Source organism: Vespula pensylvanica, chromosome 18, assembly GCF_014466175.1.
Source record: "Vespula pensylvanica isolate Volc-1 chromosome 18, ASM1446617v1, whole genome shotgun sequence".
In the NCBI taxonomy this organism is placed as follows: Eukaryota; Metazoa; Arthropoda; class Insecta; order Hymenoptera; family Vespidae; genus Vespula; species Vespula pensylvanica.
In genome coordinates, this window is record NC_057702.1 from 3,879,381 (window position 1) to 3,899,716 (window position 20,336).

The 20,336-nt window shown below is 29.3% G+C and overlaps 3 protein-coding genes and 1 long non-coding RNA gene across 7 annotated transcripts; 2 read left to right on the top strand and 2 right to left on the bottom strand.

Moving 5' to 3' along the window:
* Positions 1-45: 45 nt before the first annotated feature.
* LOC122635449 (cysteine and histidine-rich protein 1 homolog) lies at positions 46-6,282 on the bottom strand. Its single transcript, XM_043825683.1, has 6 exons — positions 5,963-6,282; positions 2,743-2,981; positions 2,444-2,655; positions 2,036-2,196; positions 1,749-1,951; positions 46-1,647 (listed from the first exon to the last, which is right to left on the bottom strand). Exons 1-6 carry the CDS (start codon positions 6,200-6,202, stop codon positions 1,620-1,622), a joined length of 1,083 nt encoding a protein of 360 aa, XP_043681618.1. The 5' UTR covers positions 6,203-6,282; the 3' UTR covers positions 46-1,619.
* A 124-nt stretch (positions 6,283-6,406) lies between these two features.
* LOC122635452 lies at positions 6,407-15,961 on the top strand. Its single transcript, XR_006328670.1, has 5 exons — positions 6,407-6,842; positions 9,356-9,547; positions 9,707-15,247; positions 15,372-15,426; positions 15,774-15,961. It is a non-coding gene; the product is annotated as an uncharacterized LOC122635452 (long non-coding RNA).
* LOC122635446 lies at positions 6,938-14,443 on the bottom strand. Of its 4 annotated transcripts, XM_043825677.1 has the most exons (9): positions 10,080-10,215; positions 9,757-9,979; positions 9,281-9,417; positions 8,977-9,198; positions 8,724-8,906; positions 8,518-8,637; positions 8,256-8,427; positions 8,137-8,191; positions 6,938-7,993 (listed from the first exon to the last, which is right to left on the bottom strand). In XM_043825677.1, exons 1-8 carry the CDS (start codon positions 10,206-10,208, stop codon positions 8,154-8,156), a joined length of 1,224 nt encoding a protein of 407 aa, XP_043681612.1. In that variant the 5' UTR covers positions 10,209-10,215; the 3' UTR covers positions 6,938-7,993; positions 8,137-8,153. The 4 variants fall into 4 exon arrangements, with proteins under 4 accessions (XP_043681612.1, XP_043681614.1, XP_043681613.1 ...); XM_043825679.1 differs by lacking the exons at positions 9,757-9,979; positions 10,080-10,215 and adding exons at positions 13,999-14,183; positions 14,310-14,443 and having other exon boundaries at positions 7,385-8,191; XM_043825678.1 differs by lacking the exons at positions 9,757-9,979; positions 10,080-10,215 and adding exons at positions 13,999-14,186; positions 14,310-14,443 and having other exon boundaries at positions 7,385-8,191.
* Positions 15,962-16,467: 506 nt separating the features above from the next.
* On the top strand, positions 16,468-20,298 carry LOC122635603. Its single transcript, XM_043825986.1, has 4 exons — positions 16,468-16,471; positions 17,210-17,496; positions 17,562-17,723; positions 19,207-20,298. The coding sequence occupies exons 1-4, from the start codon at positions 16,468-16,470 to the stop codon at positions 19,588-19,590; spliced, it is 837 nt and encodes a 278-aa protein (XP_043681921.1). The 3' UTR covers positions 19,591-20,298.
* Positions 20,299-20,336: the final 38 nt, after the last annotated feature.

Below are 20,336 nucleotides of genomic sequence, written 5' to 3' on the forward strand. Positions count from 1 at the left end.
AAATTTCTTCTTAAAATCCAGAGGAAACAGAGAACTGACAATGTATTTCAATTTTCGATATTGCTTTTATTATTGTAGAATCACGTTGCACACGTTACCACTTTTCAATACACACTCAACATCGAATTGTCAATAATTATAATCCGACTTATTTACTACGCGTTATATCTATCTTGAAAAAGGTAAAGTGAACCGATCGACGAATGTGAACTGAACGATTGAAGTCGTTATAATGCACTCACGCGAGAACTTTTGGTCGATCCGATGATATCTAAACACCTAGAGACCGAGGACGTTCGCTGTTACTAAACTAGCTAGAAGCTAATAGCGGCTTCTTATATATAACAAACTTTCATGACGTACCTCGGACAATTCAGTTACTGGCATGTAAATAAAATCGTACGATACAGATTCGTCCAACCAGGATACACTTGGCGCGTATATTAAAAAAACAAATTTCGTTCCATTTATACAGAAATGAGTTAAGTTTTGCAATTGATTGTATGTTTTTAACTCGCGTGTTTAGATATAACGAAAACAAATATTTTGTTTATTTTTACGTACGTAGGTGTTGCAACACAATTTGAAAAAAATTTGGTCATGATCAACTCGATCGTATTGTTAGATTCGTTTCTTTAATCGCCATAACGCTTAAAACCGATTAAAAATACTCTTATTAATCTTTTGAAACAATTATATACATTTACGAGATATAAAAGATTCGATACTTCGTTTTTCTTTCTTTTTCTCTTTTTTTTCATCGATAGTATTACGAGTTAGTATACGAATTAGTATATAGTTTCCTAGAATACACTTACTAACTCTTAATTGAAGAAATTCTTTTTTTATGATCTAACATCTCAATATCTATATCATTAATAATTATTTAACTTCGTTATGAAATATTTATTTCCTTTGACAATCGAATTCGTGCTAGTCGTCAATTCAAAACGCAACTATAACGATCTAACACGAACTTCTTTTTTCCTGTTACGAACAGGTACATTAATATGCACATAGTTTACAATTTCTTTATCATTATAATAAATTTATTTAAATGTATACTATTACAATAATATAAGATTTTACATCAACAACACTTAGTATATAAATAAGTGAATCTATATATTAAGTTTTGTTTACTAATCGTGAGTTAAGGTGATAATAAACTCATTGTGACATCCACTATAATTCTAAATAAACTAACTTTAGAAATGTGTTTTTAAAATTACGAATATAATTCAATAGATTAACAAGATTCTACATGATTTTGCAACGATAGCTTTTTTTTACTTTTAGAATTTACAAACACACATGATTAAAGACAGCAGGGAGAAAACACCTAAGAAAATTATTCTCTTAGATCGTTTGTATCTTCAAATACCTGCTATGTATTGCCTTACATTATATTTTAATTAATAACTTACTTTTCTCAATTATATACTTTTGCTTGCTATAATGTTATTAGCATCTTTTTTTATAATCATATTATAAGCTTTATCATCATTGTTACTATAAATGGTTCTAACTTTTTGTGATCTACATTTTCATTATAATTATATTTAAGAAATTGAGTTATCGCATTCTGTTGTCGTAAGATTACGATAACAAATATATTCTTATTTAGATGCCAGGAACATTATTAACCTAAAATAATAAAAACTCTCTCTTAAAAGTATTTCATAGAGACCTGTAGATGTTTTAATGAATTAATTCGGCATCATAATCAGTTCTACAAAGTGGCTCACCTGAAACTAATTGCTTTTGCAGCAAGAAGTCTATTGCACTCTGCTGTATCTGGTAATGGTATAGGCAAATATGGACTTTCGTTGTCTTGTTCTGTGAATTCAAATCTATGGATTCTTGGTTGTACTTTCATATCACCAAAAGGTCCTTTCAATATCAAATAGTGCAGGGGTAGAGGATATGTTGTTTTCGTTTTCAGAATTAACTATGAAACAAATTAATGGTATTTAGAACTGTTTTCTCATTGTGAAATTCGTAGATTTTACAACTACTGATAATTGATATATACCTGGTAAGTTATATCACGTTCAGAACTTTGAGTAGGATCGCGTTGACTATTGTTGATCCTCGCTTTCACGACCCATTGATTATTGAATGCCGTGAAACGAGATGTTTCATAAAACAATTTATGAACAAATTCATCGGTACGGTACGGCTTCATTTGTAAATCTAGAAATAATTAAATTCTTTAGATTTTTAAATTTTATAGATACCCTGTAATACAAGCAATGAGAGTAACAAAAATGAACAATAGGGTACTTGATTATTCACAGTGGGGAGATCTAAAAAAAATATTAAATTATTAAAACATAGTAAATATTGCTAGATGAAAAATATAAAATTATATAACTTTTTCAAAATAAATAATAAAATGGGGAAAAGTGAGTGAAAACATCAACGAACGACATATACAGACCATTGAAAGTGATTTTTTCGTAGGACAAAAGATCAAAGACATTGTCATAGAGCCTACGTTCTTCTAAAGTACGAGCGTCAATGTCGCGTAAAGCTTCCATAACATCTGCTCCAGTGCGATGAGGATGAACGCAATGTGCTTCGTGTTCTGGTCCTTCATGGTTTGGACCTCGCCATGGGCAACCAATCCTACTGTATTTGCAACTTGATATCCTATATCAAAGACAATAATTATTATCTATAATAAAATAACAATAAATAAGTATTCTCTAATTATTACTTATCATTTGTTTTTGTTACCTTTCTTCGCACATCGTTTCTTCATGACGTTCCAAGGAATTCCGTGGGAATTCCTTGGCACAATATTGACATTCTGCCGGCAATTCAGATACTGCTTTTTCAACTGCCAAATTCCGAGATGCAGACGTTTTGCTGATTTCAATTCTGCAGTTAGGACAGGTAGCCAATTCATCTCGTAGCCTGGCATCTGCGAGGACATGAGTGAAGCAACCAGCACACATCAAGTGTCCATTAGTACACTGTGAACATCATTGTAACAAGCATTAATATATACATCTTAATGTACTTTGTATATGATCTTTTTTAGATACATCAATAATTTTCAATCAAATGCAAGGAAGTGTCATGTATCTACGAAGTATGTATTAGCAGTTTAAATGTGTCAAATGTATCTAAGGCTTCAATAGACTCGTTTGATTTTACATAAAGAAATATCATTAGCCTATGATATACTTTTTTATTCTGCTGATACTATACTTCTCTCATCAATAGAAACATAGTACATATTTATTAATAATAATAATGAGTCAAAATAAAATAAGACTACAGTCATGTATATTACCATGATTTTGATGTTTTATAACCTGAAACACAAAATCATATGGATACTATTAATAATTTACGTATTCATTCATAAATTTTCTTATAGACATTGACATAGATATCGCCAATGATACTATTTCTAATGCTGCCAGCAATGACAACAGATGGGAAGAAAAAAGGATAATGATGCATGGGAACAGAGAAAAGGGATATTTTATGTGAAATAACTAACTAATAACCTTTAAAACATTTATTTTTTTTATACTCTTCAACTATACATGATGTACAGATTTTCCAAGAATTCGCTTTCTCTCTCGCACTCTCACGCTCTCGCCGTTTTTATAACTGGTTGGTATTGCAATTCCCACATTTATTTATAATAACTATCGGATAAATAATATTGGACTTTGTTCTTCATAACTTTTTACAATAAATATATGGACGATATAAAACAGATATAATATTACGTACTAAAAGATTATATGGATCTAACAATTTAATAGACTCTTACAATTTTCCTACCTAACCATTACTCTTTCAAGAGGTTAAAGAAGACACAAAATAACTATTTGATTTCTAATATGATTCTATCTAAAGAAAATTGATGTGTAGGCAACTATATAAAAATTTATAAACAAGGATGTACAAAAGTTTAATTTATGTCACCTTTGTTAATTAAAACTATGCTGCATTAGTCTACAAAATGTACAATAAATACTATTCATGTGCTCGTTATACTCTTCAGTATTGCTAACAAAGGTAGGCAATTAGCCAAATTATATGTATGTAATAACATCGGGTAATATATTTCCAAATACAAGATACATATCTTTTTGAATAAAAGTGTTCTCACACAACAAAAGAATTTAAGGAAAAGGTAGAGAAAAATTACGCAACTCTAGAAATTTGGATCAATAACAATTGACTGTGAACATTTGGTTATCAGGATTCTTCAAAGTTAAGTACTATATGTACATGCATGGATATATATACATATTAATTATTAAATAGGAAGTGATAAGATTCTTTGTACCATTAAGACATTTTTTAAGTACTTCTTAAAACATTATTGATATATTTTCAATTATAAATCAATATATATTACATACGAATGTGATAAATATTAATTTATAATTAAAGTAAATTAATGTGTATGTAATATCTACATACATATATATATATATATATATTTGATCACGTTTAAAAACAATATATTTTCTACTTTAATATCCTACAATAATTATCTAAAGCTGTAGAAAGAAAATTTGTAGAAATTGAAAGATGTTATTTTTCTCGTGACCTTTATGTATATTAAGATTTATATAGTTGGAAAAGTAAAATACAATCGTCTTTTAACCATGCTTTTACTATTTTATTAAAGTTTCTCCATAATCTATTTGATCGATTAATATTTAAAATATTATTAATTGAAAGAGTTTTAAGAAATGAATTGTATTATATTTTTGTCAAATTAATAGCATGGTAATTACTATTTTTTCAGTCTATAAATTACATATTATCAATTAGGTTTTTTCTGAAATGCATTACAAGTTTACCTACCTGCGAAACTTTTTTTCTTACCTTTAGTTTATAATGTATATTTCCAGTGATTAGTAAAAAAAAATAATATACCAATAATATGCAAGATTACATATATATGCGAAGATAGTATATTACCTAATTTACATTTCACATTAAATAAATCAAAAGAAAATGTCAAATATTTAATAATATTAACAATTGCAAATACCTATTTTTATATATCCAGAGAGTGCAAGTAATCTATGCTCAAAAGTTATTTATTTTTATAGCACGTTATGGTAGTGTCGATATAAAAAAAATAAAAAAATAAAAAATAGAAAAATTAAAAAAAAAAAAACAGAAAAAAAATTTTAATAATTCTTTTGTTTTCTTTTTCACATAATTTATTCATTTAATTTGATCATACATAGACGATACGAACATAAAGAAAAATGAAATAGGAGAGAAAGAGAATTTGTTTCGTATTCTTGTTAAAAAAAATAGGAAAAAAATATATATAACACATAAGAGACTACGTCGATGATAAAATATTTTATTATCAATGATAATATTACGATAAAATATCGCCGTTAATTTTCGCTTAAAATGGATATAAAAAATATATATATATATTTTCAGCCATGATAGAAGTCATTGACTACCATGGGACCACCACCAACTCACATAATGTCGCTAATTATCCGCTGACTCTAATTATAATCGAATTAGCAAACGCGTCGAAAGCAGCTATTGTAGGTGAATGACCGTAATAAGTCAATATCGAAGAAAGGAAAACATTCGTTTGAAGTTCAAATAGAAAAATGGAAAATTATCTAATGGCAGTGAGCTGGAAATCGAAGGAAATAAACTACGTCGTAATATATATATACACACACATACATAATATGACGCACATTCGTTTATATACGTACATGTGTAGCATATACACATACATATATATGCAGAAGGAAGAAATGTCGCGCGCAAGGACAATGCCCAGACATTCCATGTTATTTAAAACGTGGGTGGAAGAACCGAATCACGATCGGGAAATCTCGCTCGAACGATAAAATCTCAAATTGCATATGATCAATCGTAATCAATATAAAAAGCTTTTCTTTCTTCTTTTTTTAAGATAGGAGCACCGTAAACTTACCTGATAGACGGCCGCCCTGGGCAGATCAAGACAAACTGCGCAGCAGAGGATGCCGCCCAATCGGTGCTCCAACTTCTGCTCGGTTTTCCCATCGCCGCGCACCTGCTTACGACGCTTCTTGTCGGGCTCGAGGAAATCCTCGACCTTTTCAAGCTCGTCTCGCATCGGTGCAACCGACGCGGCCTGCTCTGAAACGCTGCTCGAGGAGGCAGCCTCGTTGCTCGGCTCCGCCATGTTCATTGTTTTGATTTTTCCTCTTGACGAGCGCGGTACGAGCCCTGGCGCAGACTGTAACGGACTTGTCCCAATATTCCGTTAGAGACGCCACCATCGTTCGCACACACGTCACTGATTGGCTGATCGAATGGACCACCAAGTAACGACAAAGGAAAGAAACAATCTAGTTTTTGCCTTCGTTATAAAAAACACGCGAGTATTCTAATTAGATTATATATTTTTATGTCATTATATTAAAGTTTTTTGTTATACTGAAATACTGATAAATTGAAATCTATATCGTTTCTATTCTGATGAGGTTACGGTTAAAGATAAAAAAAATTCTACAAATTAAAAAACGAACACGCGCCATTTTAATCAGTGCCGCTATTGGAGCACGTGGCCAATTGCTAGATAGACGTCAAACATAACGACACCTATCCTAACGTTTCTCGCTCTTGCGCGTGTCAGATACCCTTATCTTGCTACTCTTCTTTCTCTCTGTCTTTCTCTATCTTTCACTTCGATTTACGCATTCATTTTCGTCATCATATTCCCCTTCTATCTTTTGCGCGCCATTTTTTGTCTCAAATTCCTAATGTTTATTTTAATGTAATTTTCTTGATTTTTACGGATACGATAGTGAAGTTTTCAATATAAAATGGTACGTAAATTATTAATAATTGTATAAAATGTAATACTAAGTTCAAAAAAGAAATTAAAGAAATCGTGAAATTGAAATGAATATGAGAGTGAAAATATTGTTACTTTATGTTCAAGTTTTTATTAACCCTTTTTCAACATAAGTATATCCTACCAATGCGTCGTTTTGTTATGCACACTCATTTTATATCAAGGTCACACACTAGAAATTTGTCGTACATTATTTCGAATAATTAAATGATTATTCAATAATTTACAAATGTACAAATAGTGGAATTTAACGTCTTGATTCATATCGTAATAGCCAATTGAATATTGTTCTTTTTTGTATTTTTGTCGCTTATCCAGCATCAGAAGTACTTGGAATTATAATTGTGTTTTGATCTTCTTATTCTCTTTGACTATTAGTGTAATCAAAATTTTAACGAAAAAATAACAATCTTTAGATAAAAATTATTTATGATACGTATCAATACAAACTACTTAGTAGAAATGTGTGATAAAGGTGATGAAATTGAAGGTTTTATGTACTGCAGTAAAGTCTTGATATACAATATGTAAGACTTTAATTATACTTTGGACGAATTAGGTATAATACTGCGCATGTTATAATGTGCGTAGTTTTGATTAATTTTATCTGACCATGTTTTGTATAGATTGTCGTAAAAAATAGCACTCATTGTGCCTGTTTATAGAGTTATAAACAATTCTATTCTAAATATATTATCGTGCAGAACAAACATTTCATTGTAGTAAATAAAGGAATTACATAAGTGTAATTTTGAAGTAATAATTTAAACAAAGAATTTTGAAGTAAATTGAAGAAATCATGCATCTAATAGATATACGACTCGATTTATGATATCTAATAAATGTTATGTTAATAGAAATTTATAACTAAAGTGTAGATAAAGTGGATGATGAACTTGTAGATTTTGTACTTTGTAAGTATTTCCAAATGTATATACTTTCAATGTATCAGAATATCAATATTATAATTGTACAAATTATTGCTTGGTATAGATAGTTTCCTCCAGGTCATGAAATACTTGCAGAACATTCATTTAATAATATGTAATATTCATTACATACTTCAATATAACATCCTTTTCTTTGACGACATACATAACCCAGAGTTTAAATACGTAATTCCTGCTAAATAGATAGTTTCATAAACCTTCCTATTTTATTAATATTTACAATTACACATCTCTTTTATGTTGCCTACAGACTGTTTATCATACGTGCAGGAGCTATTTTTGAAAATCACAATTTTGGAAATATTTATACTCTACCTATATCTATCTTATGTTTAAGTGTTTGCGCTTATCCTCTGAACATTTTGACTTCCTAGAAAATATAAATAATTTATAATTTATCATAAAATCTCTTTAATAATGTTTTTATAATATACCTTCAATGGGCATTTCTCTTGTATCTTGATCGTTAATAATTCTCTTTTCATTTCTTATTTCCGTTATTGTATTTAGCATAGCAGTAGTTGAATTTTTTACAGCAATATAAGATTGTTCCAAACGTTTTAGTTTATCATTTAATTCCATGCTGGCTGCGTATATTTGTTTCACCTACAACATTAATATTTAAGTAGATCAATGATAGCTGATAATATTGTAATGACAATAATAATTGTTCATCTTATTAAAAAGATAATTTACCTGTTCCGTTAATGATGGTAATGTAGTTATTTGTTCAGATATTTTTGCATATTCTCCTTGCAAAGATATAACCTTTGTACTAACATTTTGGGTCGTATCCAAGAGGGAATTCAATATTTTCTGGAATAATGCGATATTATTAACAAATACAATAATGAATAAATAATTCTTTTTAATTCAATAGCTGTAGTTCATTGTAAATTTACATGATCTTTTTTCTGATCTTCACTAGTCCATTGAAGAGTTCTTGAAAGAGTTTCATTAACATGTGTCAAGTTATTTGTTACACGCAATATTGCGGCATTTAATTCTTCGGTTTTCAATTTGGTTTCATTGGTAGTTAAAATTTGAGGTTTTTGCGTTATATTAATTAATTCAGAAACAGTGTGCTATAAAAATAAAATGAGAAAACAATTAAATTTTTGAAAATCTATATACTTTTGAATTTAATAAACTTACCTGTATGTTGGTAATATTTTGTAACATAGTAGTTTGAATGTTTTGTATGCGCGTATTAGTTTCTTTTAATGTTGTTACAGTTGAATCCAAATCTCTTATTTGACTGCCCAATGAAACAACAGTCGTTGAAAGTGCTTTTAAATCTTTAGGAACATTGGCAAGTTCCGGAGCAGCGTGCACCCATTCTTGAACTTGATGCAATCCATGTTGTATGTTTACTAACTGCAATGAACTCTTATTAGACATATCAAATACAACATAATTATAATTAATGAGCATAAGTAATAAGATATGAGATATTTACCTGAATCGTAACATTACTTATTTGAAATCTAAGATCTGATAGATGAGAGAAAATAACAGTTTGATTATTTTGCAGATCCCTCGACATGGAATGACATTTTTGCAAAGCATCAGGAACACCCTCGTTACCAGCAATTACTGTAATATAATAAACATAAGAGGACCTCATAAAAAATTAACTAAGCCATTGTCAAATATGTAATAGAGAAACGCTGTTACAATTGTTACAGCTTGAATCGAGTGGTTGTTTGACATAAATGATGACAAGGTGAAATTATTTCTCCAAAATTTTTACAACGGATAAACATAGTTGCGACATATAATTTCATTCTGGAATTAATTGTAACTAATTTACAAAAATCCTATATATATATATATATATATAAAAAGGAGAAAAAAAGAAAAATCGATATTTTTATTATCGTAGATTTTCAAGATACATGACTACGTGATTTTTCAAGTCCTTCACAGCAATACCTTGATCCAATTCCGTTCTTAAGGCGCTGAGTTGTTGACGAACATCAATAAAAAGCCATATTAAGCTAGCAGTAGCTAACACAGAAGCGCACGCCAAAAAGGCACTACAAGCTTTAAGAAATCCCGGACAAGCTTGGCTCCTTCTTCCTCTGCATTTGCGACTACTTCTTGTCGATGTGTTCCAATATTCTGAACGTTCGTCACTGCTATCCGTCAATAACTCCTGCAAAATAAATTATCGTCAAATAGTCATTGTTAAAAAAGACAACAATTGATATAAAAATAATTCTATATAAAAACTTTGCTTTAAGATAAACTCATACCTGAGAACTACGTTTGCCGGAAGTTCTTCTCGAAACAGCATGTGGAGGTGCAAGAGCATCTAATTCCTTACGTTTCTTCATTTTCTTCGTTGGTTGACGAAGCGGAACCGTAACCGCTACCGAGTCCATCTCAAGTAAAACCTCCTCCTTCGTCTCCTTGATTTACATATACTTATTATTCTTATGCCGAGGTATATTTCGAGGTGGTTGTAATTTAATACGTTATATTATAATCATTGACTTTTAGTGTTTAACGCTAAACGTTCATGGTGTCTGGTTCATTGCGTCTAAAAAATGTCTGATGTTTATTTCATCGCGATACTTCTTCATGTTTAATAATGAAGTTTCGTGATGATAGTTCGAATAATCCAAGGAAAGACATGTTTGTTCGTTCGAAGATCTTACCTATTATTTTATTTAATTTAACATACGTATGCATATCAGTTTCTTTTGTTTCATACATAAACGTCTATAATTTATCTACACGTATTTTTTTTTTTTCTTTTGTAAGCATATAACAATGAGCACTATTATAGTTGCACGAATTTGAAAAAAATTATGCAAGAAAAATTATAACGAATAAAACATGAAATTGTAAGAGCCAATTTATCGAAATTTAAAGAAATTATCAAACCTTATTGTTAGCTTCATTTATACTCGAGAAAAGATATCACTTTAAATTATTGAACATGTCTTCTTCGTATTCCCGTATATTGCGTTACATATTAATGTTATCGATAGAAATTAACATAAGTCTATGAATATACTTTCTCACATTAATTTCTGCACATATATGAAGAATATAAACGTGAAAACGAGAAATGAGACACTATTGCGATGCGAGCTGAAATAATAATGACTCACACCCAATATAAAGTACGATAGTAGTGTAATTCGAGTTGTTTATAAATTTTTTAATAAGTAGAATATGTTTATTACGAGGAACAATAACGGGAAAACGAAAAAGAAGAAATAAAAATATATTATATTTCTTCAATGGAGTTAGTAAAATTAGAACTTTTCTGTCGTCAATGCATTTGTTATCGCTCTTTAAAGCGAAATAACACTTAAAACGAGATGCAAATGGTCTCGACGAAGTTAACCAAGAGGCTATAATCAACGGACGAGTGATACGGAGCGATTAAAAGACGATGCATTTACAACCGAACATTGTCGCGATACTACTGAGAAGCTCTTATCATCAAATTGGTGGCTAACAATAACAGCAGGTAAGCGCGCCTTGTAGGAGAACGCGCGAGCGCGTATCTTGAGGACACGTATAGATGCTCTGCTATTATACACGATTTCTCTATATGTGTGTTTGTTTGTGTGTACGTTTTGTACAGGGTGAGTCAATAATTACTGTCAAACTTGAAATAACTCTTTTGTTCAGTGGCTTAAAAATTTTTAAACGAAAAATTATATAGACACGCTTATTGACTTTTTTATTGGCTAGCTGAAGAAATTATAGGTCACTTTTCTTTTGTTTTTATTTATTTATTCCTTTGTTCTTTTTCTTTTTTTTTTTTTAATCATCAATAAAAATTTATTTCAGACGGTAATAAATGCTGACTCATTCTGTATATATTATGTACTTGTGTGTGTGTGTGTGTAAAACTTGTTATACATACACATATATAGGAAAATCAAGTACGTCTCGCCGAAGTACGTTCTGCCGTTTTTAAATCAAATACACGTGACTATGTTACAACCTACTGTGTGTGATGTCTGATGTGTGTGTGTGTGTACTTGAGTTTGGTTGGTTATGTGCGTGCGTGCGTGCGTGCGCGAGTGAACTTGCTCGAAGTTTTCGTCGAGACAGTTTACTGCTTGCTTTCGTCTCTATCGCGAAACCAGGCCAGATTGTTTTCCGTCTGTGACGAATGATAACGAATATCAAGTAATCAAAGACCGTAAGAGAATGAGGTGACGATTTAGTAAGCGAAATAATATTATTGTTTATTTTTTTTCTTTCTGTTTTTTTTTTGTTTTCGTTGTCAAGAAACATATTTAAATTACTGTTTCAATGTTTAATTTTAATTGGATACTTTGTTGCGAGAATAGAAACTATCGTCGGATTATAAGGGACAATCCACGTTGGTGTGTGTGTGTGTGTGTGTGTATATATGTATGTATGTATATATTTCTTTTAAATACATATGTACATCGTTATCTCGTTCAGATAATAACGTTATCGTAAATTTCTACCTTCAATGTGTTCTCTGTCTTTTTGTTTTTTTTTTAAATTACATATCAATATATCTCAATTGTATGTGGTCCATAATTTATTTTATTCGAGCAAGGCACTTATAAAATACGTTTTTATTCAAAGCTTAACGAAATGTTTTCATAAAACATTAACGAAACGTTAAAACTTTACGATTTGTTTTTTCTTAATCATTCAATAAATCAATGACCAATTTGACATAATGTATCATTTTATTTCATTAATCAGTCGTTCGTTTCGTTTCGTTTCGTTTCGTTTTGCTGTTTTAAATACGTCGGCAATTGTTATGACTTACGAATTTGACATAAGTTGGTTTTGCGCTTTCACGACCGAAGAATGTTTGTCATATTAAGCGTTTTTTTTATCGAGGAAGTTGTCTTCAAAGTGTACGTTAAACCAATGACTGGCGCCGTTATCTATCGCGAAACACTTTCGACACACGGACACACGTTCTTCTTCGATTAAAAAAACCCATTCGACCTTAACATCATTTGAATCGACGGTGATATCGTCGTGACATAAACGGTAACCGTTTCGAGTTATTTTTCAAGTCGCGTCGAAACTTCAACCACGTTGGAAATGAATTATAAAAGTCTTATTCTCATCGATTCGAACTTGTATATTCTGTGCAAAAGTTGGGGAAAAACGAAAACAATACGTATAATAGTCCATAAAGCCCGTAAACGTTATAATTCTCTTTCTTTCTTCTCCCTTTCTCCTTGTCTTTTTCTCTCTTTTTTTTTTATGCTATCCTTATTTCTCCCACTACCGCCTACCCTCTTAACGTTGTGAAATCATTCGAAATTGACACAATGAGATCGATTGGTCGTGTAATAATTTGTGATTAAGTCTTTCAAAAATCTAGATTCAATATCCTTCGTCCCGACGGATCGTTTATAAAATTAAGAAATTAAATTTCATGTTGAACGGACACGATTATATGTAGTACATATCTCTCTCGTAATGATCGATCGTAAACTGTTACACGTTTTGCGAATATTTCACACGATAAAAATTATCTTTTTTTATTCCATGACAGTTGGTCAGTCTTGACTTATTATTTAAGCACAAACGTATAAATAAGCACGTATATAGTCGATTTGGAAAATAAATTTAGGCCGCGTTATAATTTAAAAGGAGAAAATAAACGTCGTTGTGCCAAATGGACGAACGATTTCCGTAGAGGCCACACTATCGACACACACATACACACATACACGCGCGCGCATACGCAAGTACGAGACTCGCCCGCCACTCGTCGTCGCTGATATCGACTGACGAAAGAAGGGGTTGCCGTACGTGAGGAACAACTCTACTCCTACCGCTAGGGGTTGCTTCGTACGATAAAAACTGTATTCGTACTACTGACACACCGAAACTTTTAATATCGAATAACTAATAATAACGGTGCTAATATTATATAAAATTAATATTAATATTAATATTAAAGTACATACACATATTATAAAAACAATAATAGAAATATATTTAAACATTTATGGATTTTTTATATAATTCATAAAAATCATTCATTACTCAAATCGTTACAATTAGTTCCAGAATATTTTATTCGATTATTAATAATTCATATTTACATATTAATTTCTATTGAACATGCTATAAATATGTATATTTGAATCCAAAGTATTAATGGATTAAAACGTTGTTCGGATATATTTTAACGTTACTTACCCAATTTTATAGATGTGTCCATTCTTTCGATTTCTCCATAGAAAATTGCAGCTACCCAGGATAAAGCTATCAACCAAAATATTATCAATAGGGCTACTACCCATAATGATATGACTCTTATGTCTGATTTATTGCAACCGCATATGTCACTGTCTTTAATTTTAACAGTACTTCCTTGCCTATATCTTCTATAACACAAATGATATCATAATAATAAATGATAACAATTGGCTAAAGCAGTAATTTAAATAAATATTTTTATTAACAACAGTTGTATCATATCGAATATTATTATTGATATTTATTCTTACCGTTTAACTTTCTTTTTTCTTGGTGTCAGGACTAAATCTGGTATATCTGATTCTGTTTCTGATAAAAGATCGAGAAGATTCACAGTTTCCTTGTTTCCTTGCATAGTTTTTTCCTTGTTATTTAAAATCTTCATTATTGAATTTTATATTAAATTAATAGAATGCATCTTTACACAATGGCATTATTCTGATGATATATTTTAAAATTAATTTTAACAATGTTAGGAATTATTGTTATATCGCTTATATCAATATATAGCTACCTTTATTGGATGTCCTTTGGAAGCAATTAATATATTTATATCTACTATTAGTAAAATGTAAATGGAATTAAATTAAGACAAGATTTATATACTTTGGCACATAACCTACTTTGACACATCTTTCTGTGTTAGTCATTCATAATTTGTATATACATTACCATCTATTGCTGAAAAGAAACATTAAATTATTTTAAACTCTGACGAACACGCCAACATCGGTAAAGTAGAGGCAACATCATACAGGAAATGACGACTAGCGAAAGAACAGCACTCGAGCGCTTCTACTGGACAATGTTCTAATCTATTTTCCTAATCCTTTCTTCCTGCTTAAACTAATATCTGTTTTGTCTTATGATATCTGTATTTCTTTGTTATATTTTTCTTATCCATGTATATATCTATATAGATATATATCTTTATTATATCATCGTTACAAATGAACTATTAAAACAATTAGTTTTATATAAAATTCCATAATTCCATTCATATGCCATCTAGCGGACGTTTCATGGCAGGAAACAAATAAAATGATATTAATTTATATTTTATTAAACTAAATGTTTGTATTTACATTCAAAATTATATAATTACTATGATATTTCATGTTACAGATTCGTAAAAAGTTCTTGCAGAATAGAATATTATTAAAGCATTTTAACAAATTTATTCGTTCAGGTAAAGAAATTTGAAGTCTAACAAAACCATATTAAATCTTGTTACATAGTCACATTGATTTTATAAACTTAATATTACCTATTTATTTATTACCTATTATTAAAACAACATTATTATATAACAGCTTCCCTGTTTAATTTTATTGATAAGACATTGAGAAGATATTCTTATTCCTGAAGGTAGAAATTTTTATTCATCGTACATTCAATAAACATTCAATATACATAGATAGTCAGAAAACTCTATATTGTATCACATGATATTTACTTATATTGTATTTAATAATATTATCATACATTGATTTACATTATAAAACACATTGTTAATTTTCCATTTTATATAACAGATTACCAAAAAGTTTGTCCATGATAATGTATTGTCACAGTTAAAATCTGCTCTCAAGATAAAAAAAAAATAAAAATTTATAGATAATAATACTACCATCAATACTATGCATTATCAACAATGTTTTAAAATTTTATGAATTTTAAATTTTGTTTTTCTAAATAATGTTTTTATGTCATAGATCTCCTGTATGATTTCATTAATGAAACAAATAAAAAGGGCTATCTAATGAAAACAGCATTGAATCTGACAGTGTTTACAGGTTTTGTGAGTGCAATTTTCTTGGATGATTGCTAAAGCACAATAAAAATGAATTCAAGCTTGCTTCAATTTTTGTGCACATATATATACATATATTCTTCTTTCATTTTCTAGCTTTTTTAATCTCTTTTTTATTTTTATATTTTTTTCTAGCTCTTTATTATGTTAATTTAATTATTTATTTTTAACTAGTTTTTATTTATAATTATGTAGTTCCTTCTAATTTAAGTTCAATGGACTTATGTCTATTTTCCCCACATCTGTTCTTCAACAACTTGTTTCTTTTACATGTATAATATTTCAAATTGACTGACATCAAAGCCAAACCAATTTATCCATCTAGAACCAGTTAAAACAGTAATAGGATCTTTCTCTCAACCTGTAAGATCTTTAGACTGAAATGATATTTTAAAAATTCATGAAAAGTTCTTTGTGATTATAAATTTTATAATTATTATCAGAGTTGCATTAACTTGTAAACAAGTATCAATGATTAATAAAAAGAGTATTATAATTAATTATTTAAAAATTGATCAGAGTTGCATCAAGATTAGATTCATTTATATTCAACAAGAATATCATTTATATAATTTCTAAATAAAAATATTGAGTATATGGGTATTCACAAAATTCTTTGGACTCTCAGAAATAATATATGAATGATATAAGAAAAAAGGGTAATAAAAAAAGTACATAAATAATTGAATAATTACATTGTGAACTTTTTCTTTATTTATTTATGTAATTAATATATTCATTACTATTTCAAGTTTCGCGCTGAAACGATGGTCCATCTCGTGCCATCTGATGTGATAACTAGTACTATTGTATCTTCAATAATAAGATCAGTGCACTGTACCCAGTGAGTGAAATAATGTTAGCGTACTGTACCAGTCGAACGATCTCCTTTATTTTCCTCTATTGCCTGGAGGAAGGTATGCATGCGTCCACTTGAGAGTAAAATTATCTCTAGTTGCTCTCGAGAGTATTTCTTATTATTGGACGTTACGTTTGAGAGTTACTATCCGAGAGCAAACTCAGCGTTTCTCAACTTTTGTTATCGTGCGACTCGACACATTTTTTAATAACAATACCAAGACTTATAAATGTTTGTAATATAAATTTTTAAGAATACGATAAATTCAGATGACCGTATATTTTTTTTAAAGATACAGCTGTTACTTTCGGAATATTTAGAAATCAGCTATTTACTCGCGATAATATCCTAAAAAAATTAAAAAAGATTTTTTATATAAATCAGCTTGCTTCGACGCAAGGTAACAATTATCATTTACGCGACTGATTAAAAATCTAACGCGTTCCGTAGGTTGAGAAACACTGGTTTAATATTCTGAGAGCTATTGCGTTGTAAAGAACTCTCTCGGAAATACGAATCAGTTTCGTATTCTGAGAGTAGCTATCGCGAGAGTAACAACGAAACAATGACTGCAAGAAAAGAATGGAGGAAAGATGAGACATTTAAATTAATAACTATGTACGAGGTAAATACAATATTGTGGAACACGAAGGATTTGGATTATAAAAACAAAGAAAAAAAAAACAAGACCCTACGGCAAATCAGCACACATTTTCAATGTTCAGTAGAAGAGGTACAACGAAAAATTCACAATTTACGGAATCAGGTAAGGTATAATATAAAGTCTGCATGAAATTAAATAAATATATTATTTAATTATTCAAATTACAGATGTCACAAGAATTAAAAAAAACTAGTAAGAAGAAAAGCGGGAATGGGATCGATAAGATGAATGGTTCGAACTGGCCGTATTTTGCTTCTTTAAAATTTTTAATTCCAATATTTTCGAAAGATGCGACTCAGGCGACATGTACACAGTCATCAATGACTATAGTAAGTAATATATATATATATATATATATATATATATATATAATATTATGTCACTTATTTTGTACAAATACTAATTATATATATCTATATAATCATGAAATATGAATAATGAATGAAAAACTTTTTGAATTCATCTCGTACATTTTTTTGAGAAATTTTTACAATTTTTACAATTTGATATCCCGCGATTCAATGAAAAAAAAAAAAAAAAAAATGCATTTTCAAAAACATTTTCGATTCGCCAACTATCTCATGTTAATTCATAGCATTCGCTTTAAGTATCAATTAGTTCTGCATTTAAATAATGTTTACGTGATAAAAAATTCTATAACTTACAAATCTCTAGAAAAACATTAATTACTACTATGCCTGCGAGGTTTATTGATTTTCTTAAAATTCAAAATTTGTTGGCATTTATACCGAAAGAATTTGTTCATTATACGGCGGATTTATACGCAGGTGACGTCCCTCCTAAAACATGAACCCATATACAACAATATAAGTTTATATTATCTATAATAAATATAATTTAATATCTGACGAGATCGCTATATACTTTTTATTTCTATATTTGTCATTATAATCGATTTTTGCCGATATATTTCTCACTCATTTCATCGTTTACACGAACTGTTTTATGAAAAGATTTATTTTAATGAAATCCCAAAAAATTTCTAATGCCTTAGGTCCCTTAAAGGTTTAATCCGTCAGTGGATGTATTCTAGACAATTCATTTAAGTTAAAAAAAATACGATTTGATGTGAAATGGATCAAATTTCAAAATATATGATTTTATCGCAAATATGTCATCAGCCACAAAACAATAACGCATTATCTTATTCAGAATTATGAAAGTGTATTTGTTCGACTCCATTGCTTAATGAACAATTTTCAAAAGATCCTCTTCAAGCAGATATTCTTCCATTGCATCCAATATCAATATAAGTAAATTTATACTTTGTATCAATCATAGCTCAATTCTTCGATAACAAATTTCTTTATAGTTGTAAAACTCACCATTTGTTGAAGCTAATATTGCGACATTTTTATCGTCAATGATAAAAAGTAAACAATACCAGTTGATAAAAAGCTTTAAAATGTTTTAATAATCGTTGGAAATTAAAAAATATATATATATATACACACACACATTATATTTTTTAATACAGTATATATATATTATAATTTTATTTTATATTGGATAATGTCAATCTTTTATCTTTTTTTTTTCAAATCTAAAAAATATTACTTATTCAAATTAAATTGTTACGATAAAGGAATATTATTATATTATTATATTTATTTTAATAAGATCGCGAAAATTTGTAACGTCTGAGATCCTTTAAAGTTTTAATTTAATCCGCCAGTGGACATATTATTATTATTATTATTATTATTATTATTATTATTATTATTACTATTATTATTATTATTATTATTATCATCATCATCATCATCATTATTATTATTTCTTTTTTTTTAGGAGGAGAAAACTACCAGAGAAGAGGAAGATACAAGTGCGGACAATGAAAAAAATGAGGATAGAATAAAAGAACCAACGCAATTACCGAGGAAACGTAAACGCGAAGACGATTTTGACGAAAAACTTTATAGTTCGGTTTTAAAATTCTTTTTAAAGGAACCAGACGATTTTGATAAATTTGGCCAATACGTGGCGTTGGAATTGAAAAGCCTTAAATCAGATTTTAATAAAGCTAAATTAAAAAGCGAAATACGAAAAGTGATTGTTCGTATTGCGGACGAGGATATGTATAATAATGTTTCAAGTACATCATCTGCTTCTACGCCAATGGCATCTCCTACTGTTCGGTCAGAAACAGTGTTAAATCAATCAATCTTGCCATGATTGTGAACATAGACGTGTATAGACAGATCTCAAATAGTGATTGGATCGATACCGATACTATTGATGATATTCAATCGATTCAATACCAAAGTAATCAATGGGAAGAATTGATACATATTGAAATTTTATGTACTTGGTATCAAATTTTCGATACTGATACTTCTTAAATCGATATTAAATCGAGAAGTGTTTACATCAAATCAATAACCGTTTGATACCTCATGAAAGTATCAATATTCATCTGATACCTCTGTTGGTATCGATAAATAAATAAAGAGTGACCTTGAAAATTTAACGAATGGACATTTAAAAAAGAAAAAGACAAAAAATGGCTCATATTTAAATTTTCATACGAGTATCGCATGGATAATCGATATTTTTATAGAAGTATCAAGCGGATATCGTTACTTAGATACTATTCGATACGACGTTGTAATTAGTAGATTGATATCGATAGTATTGATTTAGTATCAGTCTGATCATTTATCTCAAATGGACATGGTTTTGAACGTTATGTTTGATAGTAAGCTCTCGGCGAGCATGCCAGTGGCAATTTAAGAATAAAAATTCTCGTTCTCATACGGAAAAAAAAGCAATTGTAAAAAAATTGTCGAATGAACACTATACGGTAGTCAATTTTAGAACACTCATATATTATACATACATATATATGTAGATATATTTATATGCAATAAACGTCTATATTTATACGCAATGAACGTTAATAATTTATTTCTTTATTATTA

What these genes read in the sequence shown, in the direction of transcription:
- LOC122635449 (XM_043825683.1), bottom strand. Translation starts at nt 6,202, where the DNA reads ATGAACATGGCGGAGCCGAGCAACGAGGCTGCCTCCTCGAGCAGCGTT. An exon ending in CGAAAAAATCACTTTCAATG is followed by an intron (nt 2,197 to 2,443) that starts GTCTGTATATGT and finishes AATTATTTCTAG; the next exon opens with ATTTACAAATGAAGCCGTAC. An exon ending in GCAAAAGCAATTAGTTTCAG is followed by an intron (nt 1,648 to 1,748) that starts GTGAGCCACTTT and finishes TTATTATTTTAG; the next exon opens with GTTAATAATGTTCCTGGCAT.
- LOC122635446 (XM_043825677.1), bottom strand. Translation starts at nt 10,208, where the DNA reads ATGGACTCGGTAGCGGTTACGGTTCCGCTTCGTCAACCAACGAAGAAA. An exon ending in AAGATCAGAAAAAAGATCAT is followed by an intron (nt 8,638 to 8,723) that starts GTAAATTTACAA and finishes GCATTATTCCAG; the next exon opens with AAAATATTGAATTCCCTCTT. An exon ending in AAGAGAAATGCCCATTGAAG is followed by an intron (nt 8,192 to 8,255) that starts GTATATTATAAA and finishes TATATTTTCTAG; the next exon opens with GAAGTCAAAATGTTCAGAGG.
- LOC122635603 (XM_043825986.1), top strand. An exon ending in TTCACAATTTACGGAATCAG is followed by an intron (nt 17,497 to 17,561) that starts GTAAGGTATAAT and finishes TTCAAATTACAG; the next exon opens with ATGTCACAAGAATTAAAAAA. An exon ending in CACAGTCATCAATGACTATA is followed by an intron (nt 17,724 to 19,206) that starts GTAAGTAATATA and finishes CTTTTTTTTTAG; the next exon opens with GAGGAGAAAACTACCAGAGA.